This window comes from Nerophis ophidion, linkage group LG11 (genome assembly GCF_033978795.1).
Source record: "Nerophis ophidion isolate RoL-2023_Sa linkage group LG11, RoL_Noph_v1.0, whole genome shotgun sequence".
NCBI classification, from domain to species: domain Eukaryota; kingdom Metazoa; phylum Chordata; class Actinopteri; order Syngnathiformes; family Syngnathidae; genus Nerophis; species Nerophis ophidion.
Genome location: NC_084621.1, coordinates 46401978 through 46424477, shown reverse-complemented (window position 1 = coordinate 46424477; position 22500 = coordinate 46401978). Strand labels below are relative to the sequence as shown.

Below are 22500 nucleotides of genomic sequence, written 5' to 3'. Positions count from 1 at the left end.
GGTCTGCACATTTTACCGGCGATGCTAAGGCAGACATGGCACAGAGATGTATGGATATCCTGCAGATGCATTTCCAACGATAAAGTCAACAAAATCACAAAGGTGAGTTTTGTTGATGTTATTGACTTATGTGCTAATCAGACATATTTGGTCACGGCATGACTGCCAGCTAATCGATGCTAAAATGCTATTTAAGATAGGTGTATGTACATTTGTAGCTATATGTGTATCCAGCCTTTCCCTGCACCCACATTTAATGCCAAACAAACACTTACGAATCGACGGATTTAAGTTGCTCCAGTGTCACAAGATGCGAAAGTCCCGATCGTTTGGTCTCTACATTTTACCGGTGATGCTAAGGCAGACATGGCACAGAGATGTATGGATATCCTGCAACACTAAATCGTTGGTTAGAAGGCGATCGCCGAATAGCGTCAATAGCTATTCGCTCAATAGCTTCAGTTTCTTCTTCAATTTCGTTTTTGCTATCTGCCTCCATACTCCAACCATCCGTTTCAATACATGCGTAATCTGTTGAATCGCTTAAGCCGCTGAAATCCGAGTCTGAATCCAAGCTAATGTCGCTATATCTTGCTGTGCTATCCGCCATGTTTGTTTGTATTGGCATCACTGGATGACGTCAAAGAAAAATGGACGGTGGCTTCACAGATAGCGAAAATCAGGCACTTTAAAGCCTTTTTTCGGGATGGGTAAAACTTTGAAAAAACATTTGAAAAATAAAATAAGCCACTGGAAACTGTTTTTTATTGGTTTGAACCCTTCTGAAATTGTGATAATGTTCCCCTTTAAGGACAGTGCTGAGAATAGGAAGTGGAGGATAAATACTATCATCCAAAAAAAGAATAATCAACAACATGAGAACGCGACCATTCTGAATTACAATGACTATAACGCAGCCTAGAATGCTAAAATAATATTTAAACGGAGGACATTTATCCATGTACATACGGAAACGCTGCTGATGATGTGTGGAAGTAGATACCGTTGTTCACTCGCTCATGTAAATGCTCCACATTATTATTACATGACTTCATAAAACTACTGCTTTTGTTTGTTGTACATTCTATTGTATTGTTTCTATACAATATTTACTGTCGAAAATGTGTTTTTTATTTTCAAAAAACATGTTAAACATTTAAGTTGTGCTGTTCTGGAGGGGCAAGCACCAGTTAAATTGATTTCAATTCATTTTAATGGGAGGCGTTGAATTCAGATACAAGTGTTTTGATTTTACAAATTCAGCTTGTAAATTGAGGTATTACAATATTATGTCAGGAAGTAAATACCAAGCATCTAATTGGTTAAATGTCATCATCTATGCTGCTTACATGCATGCTCTCGTATAATATCCAGGAATTGCTATTTGCAGTACTCTGCAAAAACTAAAATCGAGGTAAGATTGAATATCTCAAATAAGGGTGATATTTTCTTATTTTCTGTCTGATAAGATACTTCTTCTCACTTTGACTGAAAGAGCATGCACTTGACGTGATAATGTCATGTTATCAATGGGAAAATGCAGGAAATGTAATGCCAAGTGCATATCATAATGGAACTAGCATTTACTTAATTCAGTCAACTCAAAAAAGTGCACTTGTTATTAGTGAGAATATACTTAGTTAAGGTATTTTTGGGTTCATTGATGTTAGCTAATTTTACCTTTTTGGAAAGTCTCGACAATCCAAATTTTCTTGTTCTATTGTCAGATAATTTTGCTTAGTTCAAGTAAAATGCCCCTAACTTTTGTATTGTTTTTTCTTGTTTTTGACTTTTTGCAGTGTACCTGTACCAGTTTTCTTCTTCAAGATACGAATGCAGACAACTGCAAAAAAAAAAAGACAAACACTATATTGTACACATCAATCTGAACAAGACGTGAAAAAACAAAAACAGTGGAAGAGAATGAGGGTCTCCTGTATTTACTTCTTCTTCTTTACTCGTTCATGGTCATTTTTACAGTAGGCAGAGGGCAGAAATAAAAACAGACAGTTGCAGCAAATTGGAAACTATAAATTAGAATACTATTATTATATTGTAGTATTTAGGGCAAAGGCACTTAGCTAACATGCCTGTGGTTGTTTTTTGCACATTAAAAGGGGCGTTGCAAGGGATGGAGGGACAGGCTTATGTCAAATATTATATGTATGTCAAAAAAAACTTGTCACCCCATGTGTTTAATCACAAAATAAATTGCATTAATTGTGTTTATATGCAGATTAATAATACAATGCATTTGACAGCAAATGCTATTTTACCTTTTAGCTGTACCTGAAAGGCATCGCGGGTTTTTATGTCAAAATTTCACTTCAAAATACAACCGGACTAAACTTTAGATGAATTTGTTGGCAAGTTACAATAAATGTTGTGAATTCAAGAATTTTTTTTTTTAAATGTTCCTTCATGACATTCTAACCGCAAATTTGCAGATATGGGGCATTTTTTAATTGTTTTTTTTTTTATTTCTTAACTATGTATAACCTGTGATTATTTATGATTAATAAATATTGTGATTAATCTGATTTAAAGAAAAATAATCTGTTTGACAGCACACACAAGTAACGGAGCATGTGCGGTGAAAATGCAATTTTTGAGTAATATCTGTGTTTAATCAAATAGGTTTGTATATATATATATATCCATCAATTTTATACCGTTATATATACATATATATATATATATATATATATATATATATATGTGTGTGTGTGTATACATATATATATATATATATATATATATATATATATATATATATATATATATACACACACACAAACGTATATATCCATCAATTTTATACCGTTTCTCTCTCTCTCTCTCTCCATATATATATATATATATATATATAAATGGTATAACGTATGTGTGTGTGTATATATATATATATGTATATATATATATATATATATATATATATATATATATATATATATATATATATATGTACCTCAACGGTGGAGCAGGCAGAAGATGGTAGCAGTGAGAAGCACCACAATGGCTGTAAAAGTGAATGAAGGCTAAGGGAGCACACCCCGACAGAAAAGCAAGCTGGTGGCGGCAAGCTTTGAGGCGGTTTCCCAAAAACCTGGATTCGGGCAGCTTCCTGCAGCTGTAAGAAGATGCCGGTCGTCTAGGGTCTCCCTTGCCACTGGAACGATCTTTTTACAATCAAGGTAGTGGCGTTGGGAAAAGCGCACCCCTCATGCCACTCTAAAAACTATCATTGCGCAGGTATCTTCTTTACCTTAGTCTCCGACCTCAAAAGTCTGACAGCGATGGAGCGTCCAGTAACGGGGGCAGGTTTGAATGAGCTGGCAGCTCTTAGCTGGAACTCTGCACGTCAGCGGCACAGGACAACGGTCGTTAGCAGCTGGGATTGAGTGGCAGCTGTTTCCGGCAGACTCCTGTGCGTCTGAGCAGCCCCTATTTAGGGACCGCACTGTTCACCCCAATTGGGGAAAGGCCTAGAAAAGGTGGCCTAAAGATTGCCCACTCAACACAGTACCCGGGCAGGAAACCGCACCTGTCGGGACATTCCATTACACGGTCGAAATACAAAGATTATACCATTTAGAATTGCAGCATGGAACATAAGGACACTCCTGGATGCCAGTCCGGACAGACCACAGCGCAGAACAGCACTTGTTGCCAGCGAGCTAAAGCGCAACAATGTGGATGTGGCAGCACTTAGTGAGACCCGATTCCTCGAGGAAGGCTCACTCAATGAAGTAGGAGAGGGTTATACATTCTTTTGGAAAGGATACCCCATGGGCGGACCACACCTTCACGGAGTTGGTTTTGCAATCAAGAACAGCCTTCTGCTCAAGCTCACAGAATCACCAGTGGGAGTCAGTGAAAGGGTCATGACTCTTCGCATCCCCCTTGCAAAATGCAGACATGTCACTTTGGTAAGTGCCTATGCACCAACTCTGCCATCCAATGATGAAGAGAAGGATTGCTTCTACCAGGCACTCGATGACATCCTCAGTCACATCCCGAGGAGTGACAAAATCATGCTGCTTGGTGATTTCAATGCAAGAGTTGGAAAGAACACGCAAAACTGGAATGGTGTGATAGGCGCCCACGGCATTGGAAAAGTCAACCCCAATGGCATGAGACTCTTTAGTCTCTGTGCGGAACACAATCTTACCATCACAAACACCATCTTCCAATAAAAGAATAAATATAAGGCATCCTGGATGCATCCCAGGTCCAAATACTGGCACCTGATCGACTTTGCGATCGTGAAGAGGGCTGACCTCAAGGACGTGCTCATTACAAGAGCTATGCGAGGGGCAGACTGCTGGACCGACCACCGCATGATTCTGACAAAGGTCAGAATGCATGTTCGGCCCCAAACACGTCACGGTGCACCTAAGAGGAAAACACTCAACTGTGCCAGACTCTCCAGCAGCGACACCTGTGACAACTTCCGTCGCTCCCTAGCTGAGAAGCTGGCAGACATTGAGCCGCTGATCACCTCAGAGTCTGGGATGGATGAGAAGTGGACCTCCCTATCCACCATCCTCTTTGACACTGCAGCCCAAGTCATTGGTTTCAAAACTAAGAAACACCAGGACTGGTTTGACCAGAATGCTGGAGAGATCTCCACCCTCCTGTACAGAATGCAAAAGGCACACAGAGCCACCCTGAACAACCCACAATCCCAATTCCATAAAAAGCAATGGCAAGCCCTTCATTCTGAGGCCCAAACAACTCTCAGAAAACTGAAAGATGATTGGTGGATCTCAAAGGCCAATGAAATCCAGTCTCATGCTGATAGAAATGATATGCACAGTTTCTATGATGCAGTGAAAACCATCTACGGCCCCAGAAACTGCTCACTGGCACCTGTTTGATCTGCTGATGGAACATCTTCAATCAAGGATCAGGCTATGATAGTGGAGCGGTGGGCTGAGCATTTTAACACCGTGCTCAACCAGCCCACCCCAGTGGACCCAACTGTCCTTGCAGAGCTCCCTGAACATCCTAGCTTGCCAGATCTCGACCTCCCCCCAACCTTCAAAGAAATCCTGCATGCAGTCAAAACCCTGAAAAACAATAAATCCCCTGGACCTGACAGCATCTCGGCTGAACTTCTCAAGGAAGGAGGCTACCTCTGTACACGGACACTGCATCTCTACATTTCAGAGGTGTGGAGACGAGAGTGTGTCCCGCAACAGTGGAAAGATGCCAGCATTGTGACCATCTACAAGAACAAAGGAGACAAATCCATCTGCTCCAATAGGAGGGGTATCTCTCTGTTGGCCATTGCTGGAAAGGTCCTTGCCAAGGTCATGCTCCGCAGACTCATCCCCGCAATATCAGAACGGGTCACCCCAGAGTCGCAGTGTGGTTTTCGGAAGGACAGGGGGACAGTTGACATGATCTTTGTGACACGTCAGCTCCAAGAGAAATGCCGGGAGCAGCACAAGGACTTGCTCATTGCCTTTGTCGACCTTTCAAAGGCATTTGACACAGTAAACAGGGACCTACTGTGGCAAGTCCTGAAGAGATTTGGGTGTCCACCCAAGTTTCTCACCATCCTTGCACAGTTCCATTCTGGGATGATGGCCCGAGTGGTAGTGGGAACACACAGCTCAGATCCCTTTGGTGTGAAAACTGGAGTGAGGCAGGGCTGTGTGCTGGCTCCAGTTCTCTTCAATATCTTCCTCGTCTGTGTCACAACACTGCTATGTAGGGGGATGGAGGAGCAGGCTGGAGTTACCATAGACTTCAGGCTTGATGGTAACCTGTTTAACATCAGGAGGCTACAGGCAACTACCAAGTTGACCTCAGAGACCATCATTGAGCTGCAATACGCCGATGACTGTGCCCTGGTTGCCCATACACCACAGGCTCTGCAAAACATCCTCTCGGCAGTTGTAACTGCATATACCAGAATGGGACTGACGATCAACACCCAGAAGACAGAGGTACTCTGTTAGTCTAGTGCTGACCTCCCACAAAACCCCACAATAACCCTAACAGCAGCAGGGCAACAGCTGCTCACGGTGCCCACCTTTAAATACCTGGGGAGCATAATGTCTGACACCTGCTCAATGGATGACGAGATCCAAAACCGCCTCAAGCAAGCATCAGCATCTTTTGGTCATCTAGGGAGAAGGGTTTTTCAGAACAGCAACCTCAAACTCCATACCAAAGTGCTGGTCTACAGAGCAGTATGCATCACTGCATTACTGTACGGATGTGAGGCATGGACTATCTACACCCGCCATCTGAGAAGCCTGGAGACTTTCCATGTAAGATGTCTGCAGAAGATCCTTGGCATCACATGGGAGGACAGAGTGCCGCACACAGAAGTGCTGGAGAGGGCAGGCAGCTGCAGTGTGGAGTCCATCGTGACCCGACATCAACTCAGGTGGTTGGGGCATGTCATCCGAATGCCCAGCCATAGACTCCCACGCAAAATCCTCTATGGTCAGTTGCACCTAGGCCAACGCAGTGCTGGTGGGCAGAAGAAGCGGTTCAAACCCCTCTTCACTGGAGGAACTTGCTTCCTGCCGAGACCTCTGGCGCTCCCACTCCTCACAGGGAGTGGATTATATAGAGGAACAGCGCACACAACACCGTGCAGCAAAGCGTGGGAAGAGGCATGCTCGCCGAGCCACCCCTGCTCCCCCCAGCACCTCCTTGACATGCCCGGACTGTTCAAACATCAGCAGACTCACAAATAAAAGAAGATGGTCATCATCGAATTGATGGACAACCATAAGCAAGTAAGCAATATATATGAAGAGTTCATACGCAAAAACCGATAAACGCCATTTTGATAAAGTTTAGCCCAGCCTCTGTAATATATAGTCCGCCGCTTCTATTGTGGTATACCAAAATCAATTTGTTTGCAAATGCGGACAAATGCCGCTTTTAACGTCATTTAGTTCAGCGATTTATTGCAACGGCCGATAAGCGCCATGGATCATCTACCACAAAAGCCGATATATCCGTTTGCCCAACCAGCGCTGCAGTATGGGATCACGTGACAAACAAAATGGTGGCGCGCACGGAGTCACTCAGTGTTGTTATCCACGCATGAATAATTTGGAAGCTTCTCCTGTGAACACTGTTAAGCCAGCGAAAAAAACTGACGTGTTGAATTTATTATTTGATGTTGGCGCTAGCACACGTGTCCGTGAGTTTTACACCGCTGCGTTAAACGATGTTGTCGAGCATGGAGCTAATGTCGATAGCGATGATGAGTGAGCTGTTATCTGCACATGAGTGTTTTTGATAGGCAAACCAGGTTGAGCATTTGTGGTTGTTCTTTTAATAAAACATTGTCTTCATTGCAACACTGTTTTTTTGTTTTTTCATTTTGTGCTGAAAAGCACAAGGTAAATATGTGAGGTCACAGTTCCAAAAAAGCATGTCCGGTTAGCAAGTACGAAAAAACAATGTTCGCAGGGACAGCTAGATTTATACGTACCATGGGATCGAAACTGTTAAATAATGAAGTAAAGAAATGTGAACTGTTGTTACGTTGAAATGTGGCTTTCGATAAATTTCACGTTCTGTTTTTCTCTCTATCTTTATCTTGAATATTATGCGAAATAACGAGCGCAAAGAAAACGATTTTGGAGATATCTGTTTTTGCGACATATCATAATTTGGAAATATCTGCTTTTGACGTAAAACCACATCAAACACTCTTACTTGAAAGCCATTCATTACATCAGCATTTCTTAAAAGTTTAGGCTTTCATGACTTGCTTATGTTGATATTAAATAAACCATTGTACGCTTGTACATGTACCGGCAACACCAGCAGGCAGAAAATTGTTAATATACAGAATCGGTCAAAATGGTTTTATCTGCTTTTGCATATGAACTCTTCATATATATATATATATATATATATATATATATATATATATATATATATATATATATATATATATATATATATATATATATATATATATATATATTATATATATATACGGTATAACGGTATGTGTGAGTGTGTGTATGTATATATATATATATATATATATATATATACACAATTAGGAAGACTATGATTTATGATGTATGCATAAGAATATGTTGATAGAGACAGGATGTTTTTTTTTGTTTTTTGTAGTTCTGTTTCTTTTTACTCTTTACTTATTTTCTATTATATGACCTTCACTGTAATTATTTTTTATTTCTTTTTATTAAAAGAAGTAATTATAAAGGACGAGATTGCCTAATTTTGTGAAACCATTGCAATACAGTGTCAAAAAAAATTATATTGAGACCACCACCCTCCATTTCAGAATAGAGGATCATTTGCCCTTCTCAAAGAACACTGTCTTTATCCCTCATGAAGATTGCAACAGACTATCAGGTTAAAAAAACACAAGCATGTGATCAATATTGTTAAATAACATTCGACATCGAACTTCACTTCACTTACAGAACCACATAAGAAGGGACAGAACAAAGAGGACTTCCTGTATAGCAACATGTTACGATGTATTCTTGTAAATGATACTCTTTTTCTGTGTACAGTGACTGTTATCGCATCATTTCATTGGACTCTCAGCATCCCTCAGTATTCTCATGCAGTTACTGAGAAAACCGCAGTCATCCTGAAACTATACCAAAATCGAAAGCAGAAGATTCAGTCAGTGGTTGTTACTCAAGCCCAAACTATTTTCATGCTTAAAACTCTTGACTTTCCAGTCTCCAAAATATGATAGCGTTACACAATTTACTTTTTACAATTTTTTGTACAATCTTTATACAATTTACCACATTTACTTGTGATGTACACCCAGCAGCCACAAGTATTGCCGTCAGAACACCATGTTTTGTTGAAAGAAATCCCAACGCAGATTGACTGAGTTCTGCTGTCTTCTTGCAGATGTGCTCTTGTGTGAGGAGGCAGTTTTCCAGTCACTAGCCTCCCTGCAGTTGTCCTCCGTGCCCCTGGAACGTCTGTTGGAGAGTCTTCCAGGCCGCAGGGTAGATCGCAAGAGCGTGGAGAGGCTGAAGAAGGCTTGTTCGCCGCAGCAACAGGTCCTCCAGCTGCTGCGACTATGGAGGCAGCAGAACAAGGACCAGGATAAGCAGTATGGCATTATAAAAGGTATTAACACTTTATTATTACTCACTTTTTCTTCGTTAACCACGTTAAAGACAATGTATAGGTCCGGAATTTCCAACGCAGTTCAAGATAGTGCTGCCAAGTGGGTGTAATTATTGAAATAAATAACAAATAAACCATTTTTGATTGTTAGATTTTTTTATCAACAGATTGATGGATAAAGTTTTAAAAATGTAAGTCATGGCGACAAGTAGATATTCCAGTGCTTGTTTTTTATAACCCAAAAACAAATCCAAGTTCCATATTTGCAGCGTCAAGTCATGCCGACCTCACTACCTCGGCTTTTGTCTATTCCAACGTTTCACCCTGTCTTTGTGCTCGCTTAAAGAAGCAGCAGTTGATCATCCGTATATTCAGCTTCAAAAATATATGGTTGTGAACCCTCATTTGTCCAAAAATAATCGTCTTTGCTGTCTGGTACCAAGTCAGCCATGATTACAACACACTTACGTTTGTTGCCAGAAGTCGGAAGTGTGTTGCTAATGAAACGGAAATAAAAGCGCCGAAGAATTAGTTCCGGCAATGCTTAAAATTACCAAAATACAGTAAATATTGCGCATAGTACTTATTTATATGAGCATTTCTGTTACTACATTATATATATAGACTTGCAGTGTGCATATAAAACCTTGATGGAGGGTTTTGAAGTTGTTTTAGAGGTCTTTGAAGGCTACAATCGTGACTCCCATTAGCTGTCTCTTCCGAGCATACTTGCCAACCCTCACGATTTTCCCGGGAGACTCCCGAATTTCAGTGCCCCTTCTGAAAATCTCCCGGGGCAACCCTTCTCCCGAATTTCTCCCGATTGCCACCCGGACAACAATATTGGGGGCGTGCCTTAAAGGCATTGCCTTTAGCGTCCTCTCTCACCTGAAAAGGAGACTATTATACTATGTATAACTGCGTTATCCATAGGTTTATCTATAATCCATAAAGTAGGCAGGCACGGAGCTATTTCTCAGCGTGTGTTTATTCCAGCTGGCGTTAATACACTGACACACATCATCCGGATTCCCCTCATGCATTGCTTCAAAAATACAGCAAGTAGTAATGTCCAAAAACATAACAGAGACAAAGCAAAAAAAAACTAAGAAAAGACATGGCGACGACGAGTAAGAAGAAGTTCCAAATTTACTGGAAAATAAATTATTTCAGTTCATCCAGGACAGCTCGAAGGGGAGGGTCTATGCTGCCTGCAAATGTTGTAGATCAGACTTCTCTATTGAGCACAGTGACCGAACGGATATACGGGTACTCATTCATGAACAGATTATTAATATATATATATATATATATATATATATATATATATATATATATATATATATATATAAGCTGCGAGTCTTTGGGTGTCCCATGATTCGATTCAATATCGATTCTTGGGGTCACGATTTGATAATATATCGATTTTTTTCTATTCGATTCTCGATTCAAAAACGATATTTTTCCGATTCAAAACGATTCTGTATTCAATCAATACATAGGATTTCAGCAGGATCTACCCCAGTGTGCTGACATGATAGCAGAGTAGTAGATTTAAAAAAAAAAAAAAAGCTTTTATAATTGTAAAGGACAATGTTTTATCAACTGATTGCAATAATGTAAATTTGTTTTAACTATTAAACGAACCAAAAATATTACTTTTTTTTATCTTTGTGAAAACATTGGACACAGTGTGTTGTCAAGCTTGCAAGTGTAAGCCACTGTGCACTATTGTTCTTTTGTTTGTTTTTTATAAATGTCTAATGATAATGTCAATGAGGGATTTTTAATCACTGCTATGCTGAAATTATAACTAATATTGATGCTGTTGTTGATAATATTCATTTTTGTTTGAATATTTTTGGTTTGTTCTGTGTCGTGTTTGTGTCTCCTCTCAATTGCTCTGTTTATTGCAGTTCTGAGTGTTGCTGGGTCAGGTTTGGTTTTGGAATTGGATTGCATTGTTATGGTATTGCTGTGTAGTGGTTTGTTGGATTTATAAAAAAATAAAAATAATAATAATAATTAAAAAATCGATTTTTTAAAAATGAGAATCCATTCTGAATCTTCGCACAACGGATTCGATTCGTATTCGAATCGATTTTTCCCCATACCCCTAATATATACATATATATATATATATATATATATATATATATATATATATATATATATATATATATATATATATATATATATATATACATATATATATATATGCATATATATATATATATATATGTATGTATATATATATATATATATATATATATATATATATATATATATATATATATATATATATATATTTATATTTATATATATATATGCCCTGCGATGAGGTGGCGACTTGTCCAGGGTGTACAGCGCCTTCCGCCCGATTGTAGCTGAGATAGGCGCCAGCGCCCCCCGCAACCCCAAAAGGGAATAAGCGGTAGAAAATGAATGGATATAAATAAATATATATATATATATATATATATATATATATATATATATAAATATACTTGAAAATATATAACCCACCATTTCCCGAATTCCGTGGTCTCAAGGTTGGCAAGTATGCTTTCAAGCGTTTCTTTTATTACCTTTCAAATCCTAAAAAAAAAAATATTTGTGTTCTTGTCTCTCATAATGATCATGAACAATGGGCAAAATTCCAAAAAAGTGCAATTCCACTTGAAAGTATAGAACATGTGCAATTGGATGAAGTACATTGTTCTGTCTAAAGTGAAAGAACAAATACATTCAGCCAAAAACTGCTTTATTATTTTCAGCCTTTTGCAGCCCACATCAATGACATGGCAGGCCAGTTCTGGGCCTTGTGTTTGACAATATTAATTTAGTAAATTAGTCATGTAGTAATCTGTAATTCGTAATGCGTACACCTGAATTTAAGATGTTGTTGACAACTGTGAAAGTCATGTTATAGGGCTTAGACCGGGGGTGTCCCAACTGGCCGCAAACTGAAAAGACAAAGTAAACGGGTTCCATTTAATATTCTTTTGATTGTGTAAAAAGAAATAAAAAACTGATGTTATATATATTGCAAGTCAAGACAAAATGCTGTGTTAGCTTTGAGTTATAGGTGACAAAGTAAACTATTAGAATTTTCTAAATACATTACATCTTTTTGCTCTTTTTTCCTACCTTTTTCTGTTGTTTTTTTTCCCCAGACACTCTGCTGCAGCCCAACAAAATTCGGTAATGGCCTCCGGGCCGCACTTTGGACACACCTGGTTTCGAGCATCAAAAATATGCATTTTTTAAAAGATTTTATTTGGTGTGCCCATTATTCATTCTTTTTTTTTAACTATCAATTTGTATCAATATAACATTGTAAAACTTCTAAAGATTCATTTAATAATACCGCGATAATCATGATACTTTTACTAACAATAACCGTGATATGACGTTCTGCAGCCATGAATTGTCTAATCATGGAAACACAACAAGTTTAAAATAGCCTGGAAAAAAGCAAGACACCTGTTTGAGTCAGCCACTAGCAGGAAAGCTACTGGTGGTATCAACAACAAGCAGTGGACGAGAGTACTATATTCAACTGGGATTACTCGTCATTAATCACAATTCAATAGTGTGATAATCTGATTAAAATTATTAATCGTTTGCCAGCACTATTTTTTTAACACTAGTGACAATGACTATTGACTATTCGTGCTAATGTGCTGCATCTTCAAATATAAACAAACAATGCACTGATGTGGTACAGGTGTCAACCACTGTGAACGCAAGGTCTCCCGCTGCAACACCCTGAAGAACTTGACTTTTGATGACCTCTTGGAGGTGACCAACAGCTTGCCAGGGGTCAAAGTTCGCCCGGAGGACGTGGCGGCGGTGGTGGCGACCTGTCCCCCCAAGCAGTACGTCCTGCAGGTGCTCTACCTGTGGAAGAGGGCCAACTTCGAGCTGGATCTGGTCAAAGGTCTTTCTCACAGTGTGAAGGTGCTGCGCGGCAAAGGGGCGCCGCGTTATCTTCTGAAAGGCCTCAAGAAGATCAGCCGCATCATAGGCTCCGCCTCCACTCGCAAGACGTATGAAAAGATGTTCGTTAGTATGCTTCAAGATAAAGTGTCTTTTAAAACTCTTAAGCCATTCAATGAATAAGAGCAAACATGGCTGCTGTTTCAGTAGGGATGGTAATTCTACTAAATCTTCTTAACCGGCTTTGGGAAAATCACATTTTTTCTTTGAGAATCTCTCCTGGAATGTTCTGAGCACCTGTTTCCATGCTGTGTTGTACTGAGCAGAGGAGTTGTACCACACCAAAGGTCTGCGTGGTCGTCGTTTTTCAACAGCGTCTCCTCTGGTCGCAGATGAGTAGTGCACTCCATTTTGTCTCCGTAGCTTCCAGATACATCCATCCATCCATCCATTTTTTACCGCTTGTCCCTTTCAGGGTAGCAAAATTAATCCTCATTGAATTGTCCACTATTGCCCATTCCTAGCTTGTATCCTACATAAACTTCAAAGGAGAACAACACTCAAGCTATAAAACACTCATTGTGCGATTACATGGACATATATATATATATATATATATATATATATATATATATATATATATATATATATATATATATATATATATATATATATATATGTGTGTGTGTGTGGGAAAAATCACAAGACTACTTCATCTTTACAGAACTTTTTCATGAGGGGTTCCCTCAATCGTCAGGGGATGAATATATATATATATATAATATATATATGTATGTAAAAAAGTGGTACCTTGGTTTTTGGTACCAATCCATTTCCGTAACCCAAAAACCTGAGGCAAACTTTCTAATAAAAAAATCATATAAATCCAATGAATCAGATCCAAACACACAAAAATATTAACACAAATCACGTTTTATAAAGTTTTTTATTCAGATAACAATGTAAATTAAACATAAATGATTAATTTCCTTTATCAGGATTATTTTTTGGAAAAGAGGAAGACAAAGTACTGCCACCTTAGTACTTTGCTGCGAGTTCTTTCTGATTTCAATCGTTTTTCTCACCCTCATCATTAAAGTGCTGTCAATCGCAACTTTCGATCATTTTTTTCAAACGCATTAATTTATTGGATTTGTAATTTTATAGCTGAGATAGGCACCAGCGCCCCCCACGGCCCCAAAGGGAATAAGCTGTAGAAAATGGATGGATGGATTGATGTATTTTTATTATATTTTTGCATACGTACTTTCTGCTTTTATTTATTTATTTTATTTTTTGTAGCCATACTTTTTGATGAAAAGAAATGTTAATTTTACCTTTTTTTCTTTTTACATTTTTGCAGACATGTTTTCTTTATTTTTTTTTTTTTTTTTTTTAGACATACCTCTTTTTTTAATATTTTTTATTTTGTTCTTAAAAGAGTGAGTTACCAATGCAATTATTTGTTGTTTGGTCAATAAAGTCCATGGAATAATACGCCAAGAAACACTCATTTGATAAGATGGCAAAATTTGGGGAAAATGAAAGATGGAAAAGTAAATCATAAGAAAAGTACCAAGGTACCACTGTATTATTATGATGATGAAAAAAGTATCGTGCAGCAGATGAACCTGGTGTATATGTTATGTGGGACGGACATAGAGTAGGTCAGATGGTAGCATCACGTAAATAAAGCTATACTCACCAAATTTAAACATATGCAGAGATAATTGAGTTTATAATCCTAAATTGCCTTTCAGTAATTACTCCAATGCTTTTCATTTAAACAATAACAATTCTACATGTGTCCTCTAGGCAGAGTAATCTTTGCAAAATATTTCATGGGAACCCTTTTGAGTCTGTGAAAAGTAACACACACCATTATTTAAGATGTAAATAGCACACGGTTTTATGGAAAAAAGGGCAAGCAAATGTGCTTCTCCCTCCCTCCCCCCCTTTTCTCGCCATTTGGGAGGAAGGATTTGGTTTCATAATGAAATCCAGGTATGAGCTATATAATTGTCTTTTGTTTTGTTTTGTTGGTTTTGTCCGCGACTGCTGGCAAGTTAAGCTCCGAGAAATGTAATGTTGTTACTGTCAGCTTTGTGAATGTACAATTGTGTTCTATTTAAAAGGGAGTTTATCTTGGACTTGTATGTAATAGCTTGTTTTCATTGCTTCATAAGAAATACTGAATCCTAAATGCTGCAACTTATTGAAGGGATATATGTTTTATATTTGTTTTTTTATTATTTTTTTATACAAAGAAGTGTCTTGTTTCTTTATTGTAGATATAAAACTAATGGTGTGTTCAAATGCTTCATAAAAGATTGGACTTTTTCTCCCTGCTTGTGGTTTCTTAAAAAGTGATCATTATAAGGAAAATAATATTTTTGTGACTCATTGTGCCAACATGTCACATGACTTTTACAATATACAGGAAACTGCATAAGCAGTTTCCTGTATATGTATCATGTATCAAAGTGTATCATCTCCATCGTCACATATCAGGTGACTCATTCGCTATAGCAGGAGATTCAGCTCATGACCTTTAGCAATGTTACGTCACACTTCTGAAAACTGAGCAAAAGGTTGTGAAAAGGTTTTTCGGAGATGCACGCACAAGCGAGTGCAATAGTTATAGTGCCAAATATTATATGAATAAAATGGCAAAATCTTACTTCTCACTATGAGTCAATGCAGATGTACGCCACAGAAATAATAAATATATCAATATAATAAGGAAAGGAAACTAATTTGTTGAATTGAATTTATAACTAAGGCAGTAAAACCATGAACTGTAAACAAAAATGTTCATTGTAAATTCACATAAAATTGCCGGCTAATTTACTATGAAATATTTTTATTGCAATTCACTGTAACCGCAGAGCTGTGATTTCACGGTTAACTACGATATTGTTAGAAATAATTGCAGTAGTTTATTTATTTTTATTTTTTTTTAATTTTTTGTCCTGTCCAGCTTCTCAGGCAAATCATATAGTTGATGTAGATGCCCATATCGGCTGTTCAGATTTACTTTACAAAAGAGAAGTGTAGGATACTTCTCTTGTTGCCTTATTTGAATGTGACTTTATTAAATGTATTTATATTATCATTTGGTGCAGGAGGGGATAGAAAGAGAAAAAAAGGAAGACAGAGGGGTAAATTGTGGGGATAAGAGCGGGTTTAGACAGAGAGACAAAAACAACAACAATAGAACAACACCAGCACATACGATATGTACAACATTTATCGTAAAAGTGATAGCAAAGAAGCAGTTAGTGAAATATATAATAATATAGAAATGACAATGAGCATTTTTACACAACAACTGGAGCAATACAAATACCAATAGAAAAGGCGCGATTGATCATGAACAATACCAATAGTTTACCTCTATTTTCAACAATGCAGTTGTTCAAATGCAACAATATGTATACATAATGATAGCTAGAGAGATAATAAAAAAAAAAATAATAATAAAATAAATAAAAAATACCAAAAGATGGAGGGGAAGAGAGAGAGGCAACCTATATTAATCTTGTAGATTGTTATAGTAAAAATGGGTTAAGCTTTGTCAATATGCCATGTGTTACCCAATTGCGGTAGCTTCACAGTTGTATTTTTAAAGTTAATCATACTAAAATTACAATGAGATACTGTGAATTCACAATTAAAATGTTATTGATTTTTTATTTCGGTTTACGGAAATCAGTTTGAATTTACAGTAGTTTGTTACGATATTATAGAGGGCAATGATTACAGTATTTTACCGTGAAATACCAGTGAATTGCTGTGAAGTATAAGGATATTGTAAGAGTACATATCCAGTAAAATGTACATTTTGATTCCAGTATTTTACTGTAAAGAAATGCTGTCAACTATTGGTGTTTTATTACAGTATGTGGTTTCTCACAGCCAATCCGCAAAAAGAGCTATTTATAATCATGAAAAATGTATAATTAAAAATGAAGGAAATGTCCAATCATTATATATATGTATTATAAAATAGTTAATGGATATATTTTTGGGAGAAAAAATACTAAACAAAAAAAATGTTTATGTATAGCAGGGGTGTAAAACTCATTTTCTTCTAAGGCCACATTGTAATAATGTCTGCGTCACAGTGAATTAAATATATATGAATTCTATAAACATACAATAGCTTCATTACAGAGTTGCCAATAAATTTGATTATATTTATTAACAGATTGATGATAACATGCTTTCAAATCATAAGCCAAAGTGATAAGCAGATATTGAAATATTTTTGATAACTCTCCAAAATATGTTTGAGCAGATATTAAAGCTCAGAAAATTGTATAACATGCACTATTTTTTTAAAATCTGTTTTTGTCCAAATTGAAAAGAAAATGAAGGGCTTTATTCTGATGATTACTTCCAGGCTTTTGTGGCAGGCCAGATCTGGTCCGCGGACCCGGAGTTTGACACCCGTGATGTACAGCAGTGGTTCTCAAATGGGGGTACGCATACCCCTGGGGGTACTTGAAGGTATGCCAAGGGGTACGTGAGATTTATTTTTAAATATTCTAAAAATAGCAACAATGCAAAAATCCTTTATAAATATATGTATTGAATAAATACTGTGACGTCTCGGTGGCATTGTGGTGACGAGTTCTCTCGTGGGTGCAGCAAAGATGGAACACAGCGTGAGGGTAAGGATAATGATTTATTTACACACTAAAGAACACTATAAAACAGACTAGAAAACAAAACACTTTGCATGAAGGCACTAAAACAAAACAGACTAGCGTGGAAGCTAGAAAGAACAGAAAGCGCTAGTGTGAGAACTAGGGAAAAGAACAAACAAAATAGTGTGGGAGCTAGAAAGAACAGAAAGCGCTAGCGTGAGAACTAGGGAAAAGAACAAACAAGATAGCGTGGAAGCTAATCGAGCGCTAATAGTTACCACAATGCTGGAATGCGACGTCATATGTTGAGTGGGAGCAAACAAGAGCCCAAGACTGAATGTCAAACAAAGGCGGGCATATATAGGGAGTTAAATCAGGAGCCAGGTGTGCGTGATCACACGGAAGGCAGGTGACACGAGTGTGTTGCTAGGACAACAGAAATAAACCAGGAAGTGCCACAAAGAACTGAGGAAGACAAATACTAGACAGAATGTGATATCAAACAGAACCAAAACCAAGAATATGCCATGATCCAAGACGTGGATCATGACATAAGCCCCCCCTTTAGGGACAGATACCAGATATCCCAAAAGTTTAACATGAACCCCCCCCCCACCTCCCACACACACACACCACAAAGTCCAAACTTGAACAAAGGGCAGAGGGAGGACACGGTGGAGGGTCGTCAGGTCTTGTGTCCCCGAATCCGCCGAGGACAAGTCAGGTGGCGGCGGATGGAACACCACTGCCTTAAAAGTCTTGGAGAGTGACCTCGTAGAGACCACACATGTGGCCGACTTGGGAGGAGGAGGCGCCCAGCGAGGAGGACGACCAGGACAAGGCCGGCGTGGTGGCGGACGCCTAGGCGCCGTCGTCATGGTGAGCTTGGAAGCTGCAGACGAGGGTGCCAGGACTGCAGCCAAAGCAGGTAGCGGCGTCGTCGAGGAGACAGGCGCTGGAACAGCATACAAAGCCAGCGCTGGAGCTTGGAGCGTCAGCCGAGGAGCAGGCTCTGGTATCAGCTGCGGTGCAGGCACTGGAGTGGAATCCAGCACTGAATCCGGTGCTGGAGTGGGATCCAGCTCAGTGTCTGGTGCTGGAGTGGGATCCAGCACAGAGTCCGGTGCTGGAGTGGGATCCAGCATAGTGTCGGATGCTGGAGTGGGATCCAGCACAGAGTCCGGTGCTGGAGTGGAATCCAGCAAAAAGTCAGGTGCTGGAGTGGGATCCAGACCTGGACTAGGACACAGACTCGTACTAAGACTATAACCAGGACAGGGACCAGGACTCGAACTATGGCTAGGACTAGGACTGTGACTTGGGCTAGAACTTGGGCTAGAACTAGGGCTAACAGTCATACTAGGGCTTGGGCAACGACTAGGACTAACAGTCATACTAGGGCTAGGGCTAACTACAGCTAGCCGTGGTGCCGGTGGAGGCGGCCTAGGAGGAGCTAACTGGAATACTGATGGAGGAGGACGTACAGGAGGTTGCGGCCTGGCGGGACGAAAGACCGGTGGAGGAGGTCTTTGTGGAGAAAGAGGCTTGGCTGAACGCCGCTGTGCTACCTCCGTAGCACATCTACCAGCACGAGCCCCCCCTTCCACAAGCGGATGCCAGACGCGCTCTCCATGGTCTAAAACTACCCCTAGGGGTGGGTGGGGGGAGGAACAGTCACTGGGGAAGGGGCCCAAGTCACAGGTGGTGGGGTTCCAGAAAATAAAGATTTATATTGGGACTCAAAAGAAATGTCCTTAAGAAGCGTGATGGCTTCATTTAAATCCACTGTGGACAAATGAGGGAGTGCATGTTTCAAAAAAAATTCCTCATCTCCACGATCCTCAGGAGACGTCGGAAGAGTGACGTCACGGTTGGAGTAACTGACTGACAGGCCAGCCGGAGGATTGAAAGGAAGGACAAAAAAAAGGATTACCAGACATGTAGGGTGAGTCCTGGACGGGTTGGAACTGGCTGAGTCCATGAGGTAGTGATGGCGGGTTTAGCGAGTCTCTGTCGCTAGGCGAAGCCTTTCCTCTAGACTTCCACCCTTGCTGACACGTGCGAGCCGGGCGAGGCGGGACCGCATCGAGCCGAGATGTGTCAGGAGAAGCCGGGAGACGTCGGGGCTTCCAGATCCACTCTGGCATGTGGGGAAAAGTCCCCGCCTCCATTGCTTGGGCTATCTGCCCCGTGAACTCATCAAAAGCCTCTATTTCGGCTGCGAGAGAACATTTACATGCTTGGACTCTTCTGTGTCGTCTCGGTGGCATTGTGGAGACGAGTTGTTCTCTCATGGGTGCAGCAAAGATGGAACACAGCGTGAGTGTAAAGATAATAATTTATTTACACACTAAAGAACACTATAAAACAGACTAGGAAACAAAACACTTTGCATGAAGGCACTAACAAACAAAACAACAGAACTAGCGTGGAAGCTAGAAAGAACAGAAAGCGCTAGCGTGAGAACTAGGGAAAAGAACAAACAAAATAGCGTGGAAGCTAATCGAGCGCTAATAGTTACCACAATACTGGAATGCGACGTCATATGTTGCGTGGGAGCAAACAAGAGTCCAAGACTGAAAGTCAAACAAAGGCAGGCATATATAGGGAGATAAATCTTGAGGCAGGTGTGCGTGATCACACGGAAGGCAGGTGACACGAGTGTGTTGCTAGGACAACAGAAATAAACCAGGAAGTGCCACAAAGAACTGAGGAAGACAAATACTAGACAGAATGTGATATCAAACAAACCAAAACCAAGAATATGCCATGATCCAAGACGTGGATCATGACAAATACTTGACATGACAAAATATGAATGTAAGTTCATAAACTGTGACAGACAGATTTTTTTCATAAATATTGATGTTAAAGATTTCTTTTTTTGGGAAATGTTTAGAATTAAGTTCATGAACCCAGATGGATCTCTATTACAATCCCCAAAGAGGGCACTTTAAGTTGATGATTACTTTTATGTGTAGACATTTTTATAATTGAATCACTTTGTTTATTTTTCAACAAGTTTTTAGTTATTTTTATATATTTTTTTCTAAATAGTTCAAAAAAGACCATTACAAATGAGCAATATTTTGCACTGTTATACAATTTAATAAATCAGAAACTTATGACATAGTGCTTCATTTTACTGCTTTATCTATTTTTTTAAACAAAAAATGTTTTCCTTTGATTAGGGGGTACTAGAATTTAAAAAAAATTCACAGGGGGTACATCACTGAAAAAAGGTTGAGAACCACTGATGTACAGCATATATAAATAATACTTCATTTTTTTATTAACACCATTTTTTTTTGCAAGAAATAATTCAGAAATAATGGGTGTAGAGATGTACGGTAGAGATTGATATATGCACTCAAACCAGTGGGAAGCGACAAATGACGTCTAAGCAAGAGTTTCCTTCCTGGCACTCACACACATCACGGAACTGCAGAACTGCAGTCATGACCATGAAACACGCACACGCACACACACACGAATCAAACCACAGTTTTTTAAGATAACAGTGATTAATGAGGTCAAGAAATATGATGTTACTGTGCAGAGTAAAAAGAGGTGTTTAAAAAAGCATATTATCATGTCATTGCACGGATATTGAAGAATGACATTTTTTAAATAATACATTTTGCCTTTGATTTGTAATGTTTTATTTATTTTTGTTCTTAAAACCAGTGTCTAAAAAGAAAGGCCGTCTTATATTCGACTAAATAAGTTTAATTACATATCAATATTCTGTGCAGCTTTACTTAACATTGAGGGGATGGCGTGGTGCGATTGGGAGAGTGGCCGTGCCAGCAACTTGAGGGTTCCTGGTTCGATCCCCGCCTTCTACCAACCACGTCACATCCGTTGTGTCTTTGAGCAAGACACTACATCCTTGCTCCTGATGGGTCCTGGTTAGCCCCTTGCATGGCAGCTCCCACCATCAGTGTGTGATTGAATGGGTGAATGTGGAAATAGTGTCAAATCACTTTGAGTACCTTTAAGGTAGAAAAGTGCGATACAAGTTTAACCCATTTACCATCGAGTGTACAAATAAATATATGTGTTTTTTTATTCATTAATATACATGTTTGTGCAAGAAAATGACACATTATTGATAAAGCACATGATTGCAAGTGTGTTGTTTTAGTCAAAGCGAATAAATGTGGTAATTGTGGTTTCCTAATTTCCAATGAGCTTTGCTTTATGTTGCTCAATTACGCACAATCCCACATTAACTTCCCCGTTTGGTATCACACAACACGTACAAGTGGGTTGACCTTCAAAAAACCTCACGCAATCGTGTGGATCCTCTCGGAAATAAAAGTGTGTGTGTGCCAGCAAGCCGAGTGAGTGCAGTGACAACATCAGCATGGTGAGTACACACACTGTGATGCGTTCAAAGGCAGTAATTGCACATTGTTCCTATGTGTTTAAATGGTTCCTATGTGTTTAACGTGTATCCAGACGACTCCAGGGTACTTTTTTTGTTTTAGTCACTGCTGTCATTCCCGCCTTCTAGTGTTATTGCAGACTTTTGGCCACTCTGACGTGAAAACAGAGGTTACAGAGCCTCTGTAGTGTACTGTACGTAGCTCTTTGACATTTCTCTGTATAAACGCTGAGGGCGCTGTCTTCTCAGTGAGCAACTCTTTTTGACTTAGTGAGTTAGCATTCCTTGAACAAAATATGTTGAGTGCTATTGGTTTTCTGATCATGGAAATGTATAAGAAACAAAAAAAAGCAATGAAAGTGTCAACTGTACGTGACTTGTATATATGAATGGAATACAAAT

General features: G+C 39.2%; 2 protein-coding genes across 2 annotated transcripts in view; both read left to right on the top strand.

Annotated features, from left to right (window-relative positions):
* Positions 1–15396, top strand: part of LOC133562201 (tumor necrosis factor receptor superfamily member 11B-like) — a 68890-nt gene extending 53494 nt beyond the window's left edge. The window contains exons 5-6 of the mRNA XM_061916167.1: positions 8890–9114; positions 12845–15396. Coding sequence (XP_061772151.1) covers positions 8890–9114; positions 12845–13239 — 620 coding nt within the window. The 3' untranslated portion in view covers positions 13240–15396. The remainder of the gene's footprint in view (positions 1–8889; positions 9115–12844) is intronic.
* A 6542-nt stretch (positions 15397–21938) lies between these two features.
* Positions 21939–22500, top strand: part of LOC133562197 (tumor necrosis factor receptor superfamily member 11B-like) — a 14954-nt gene continuing 14392 nt past the window's right edge. The window contains exon 1 of the mRNA XM_061916156.1: positions 21939–22080. Coding sequence (XP_061772140.1) covers positions 22078–22080 — 3 coding nt within the window. The 5' untranslated portion in view covers positions 21939–22077. The remainder of the gene's footprint in view (positions 22081–22500) is intronic.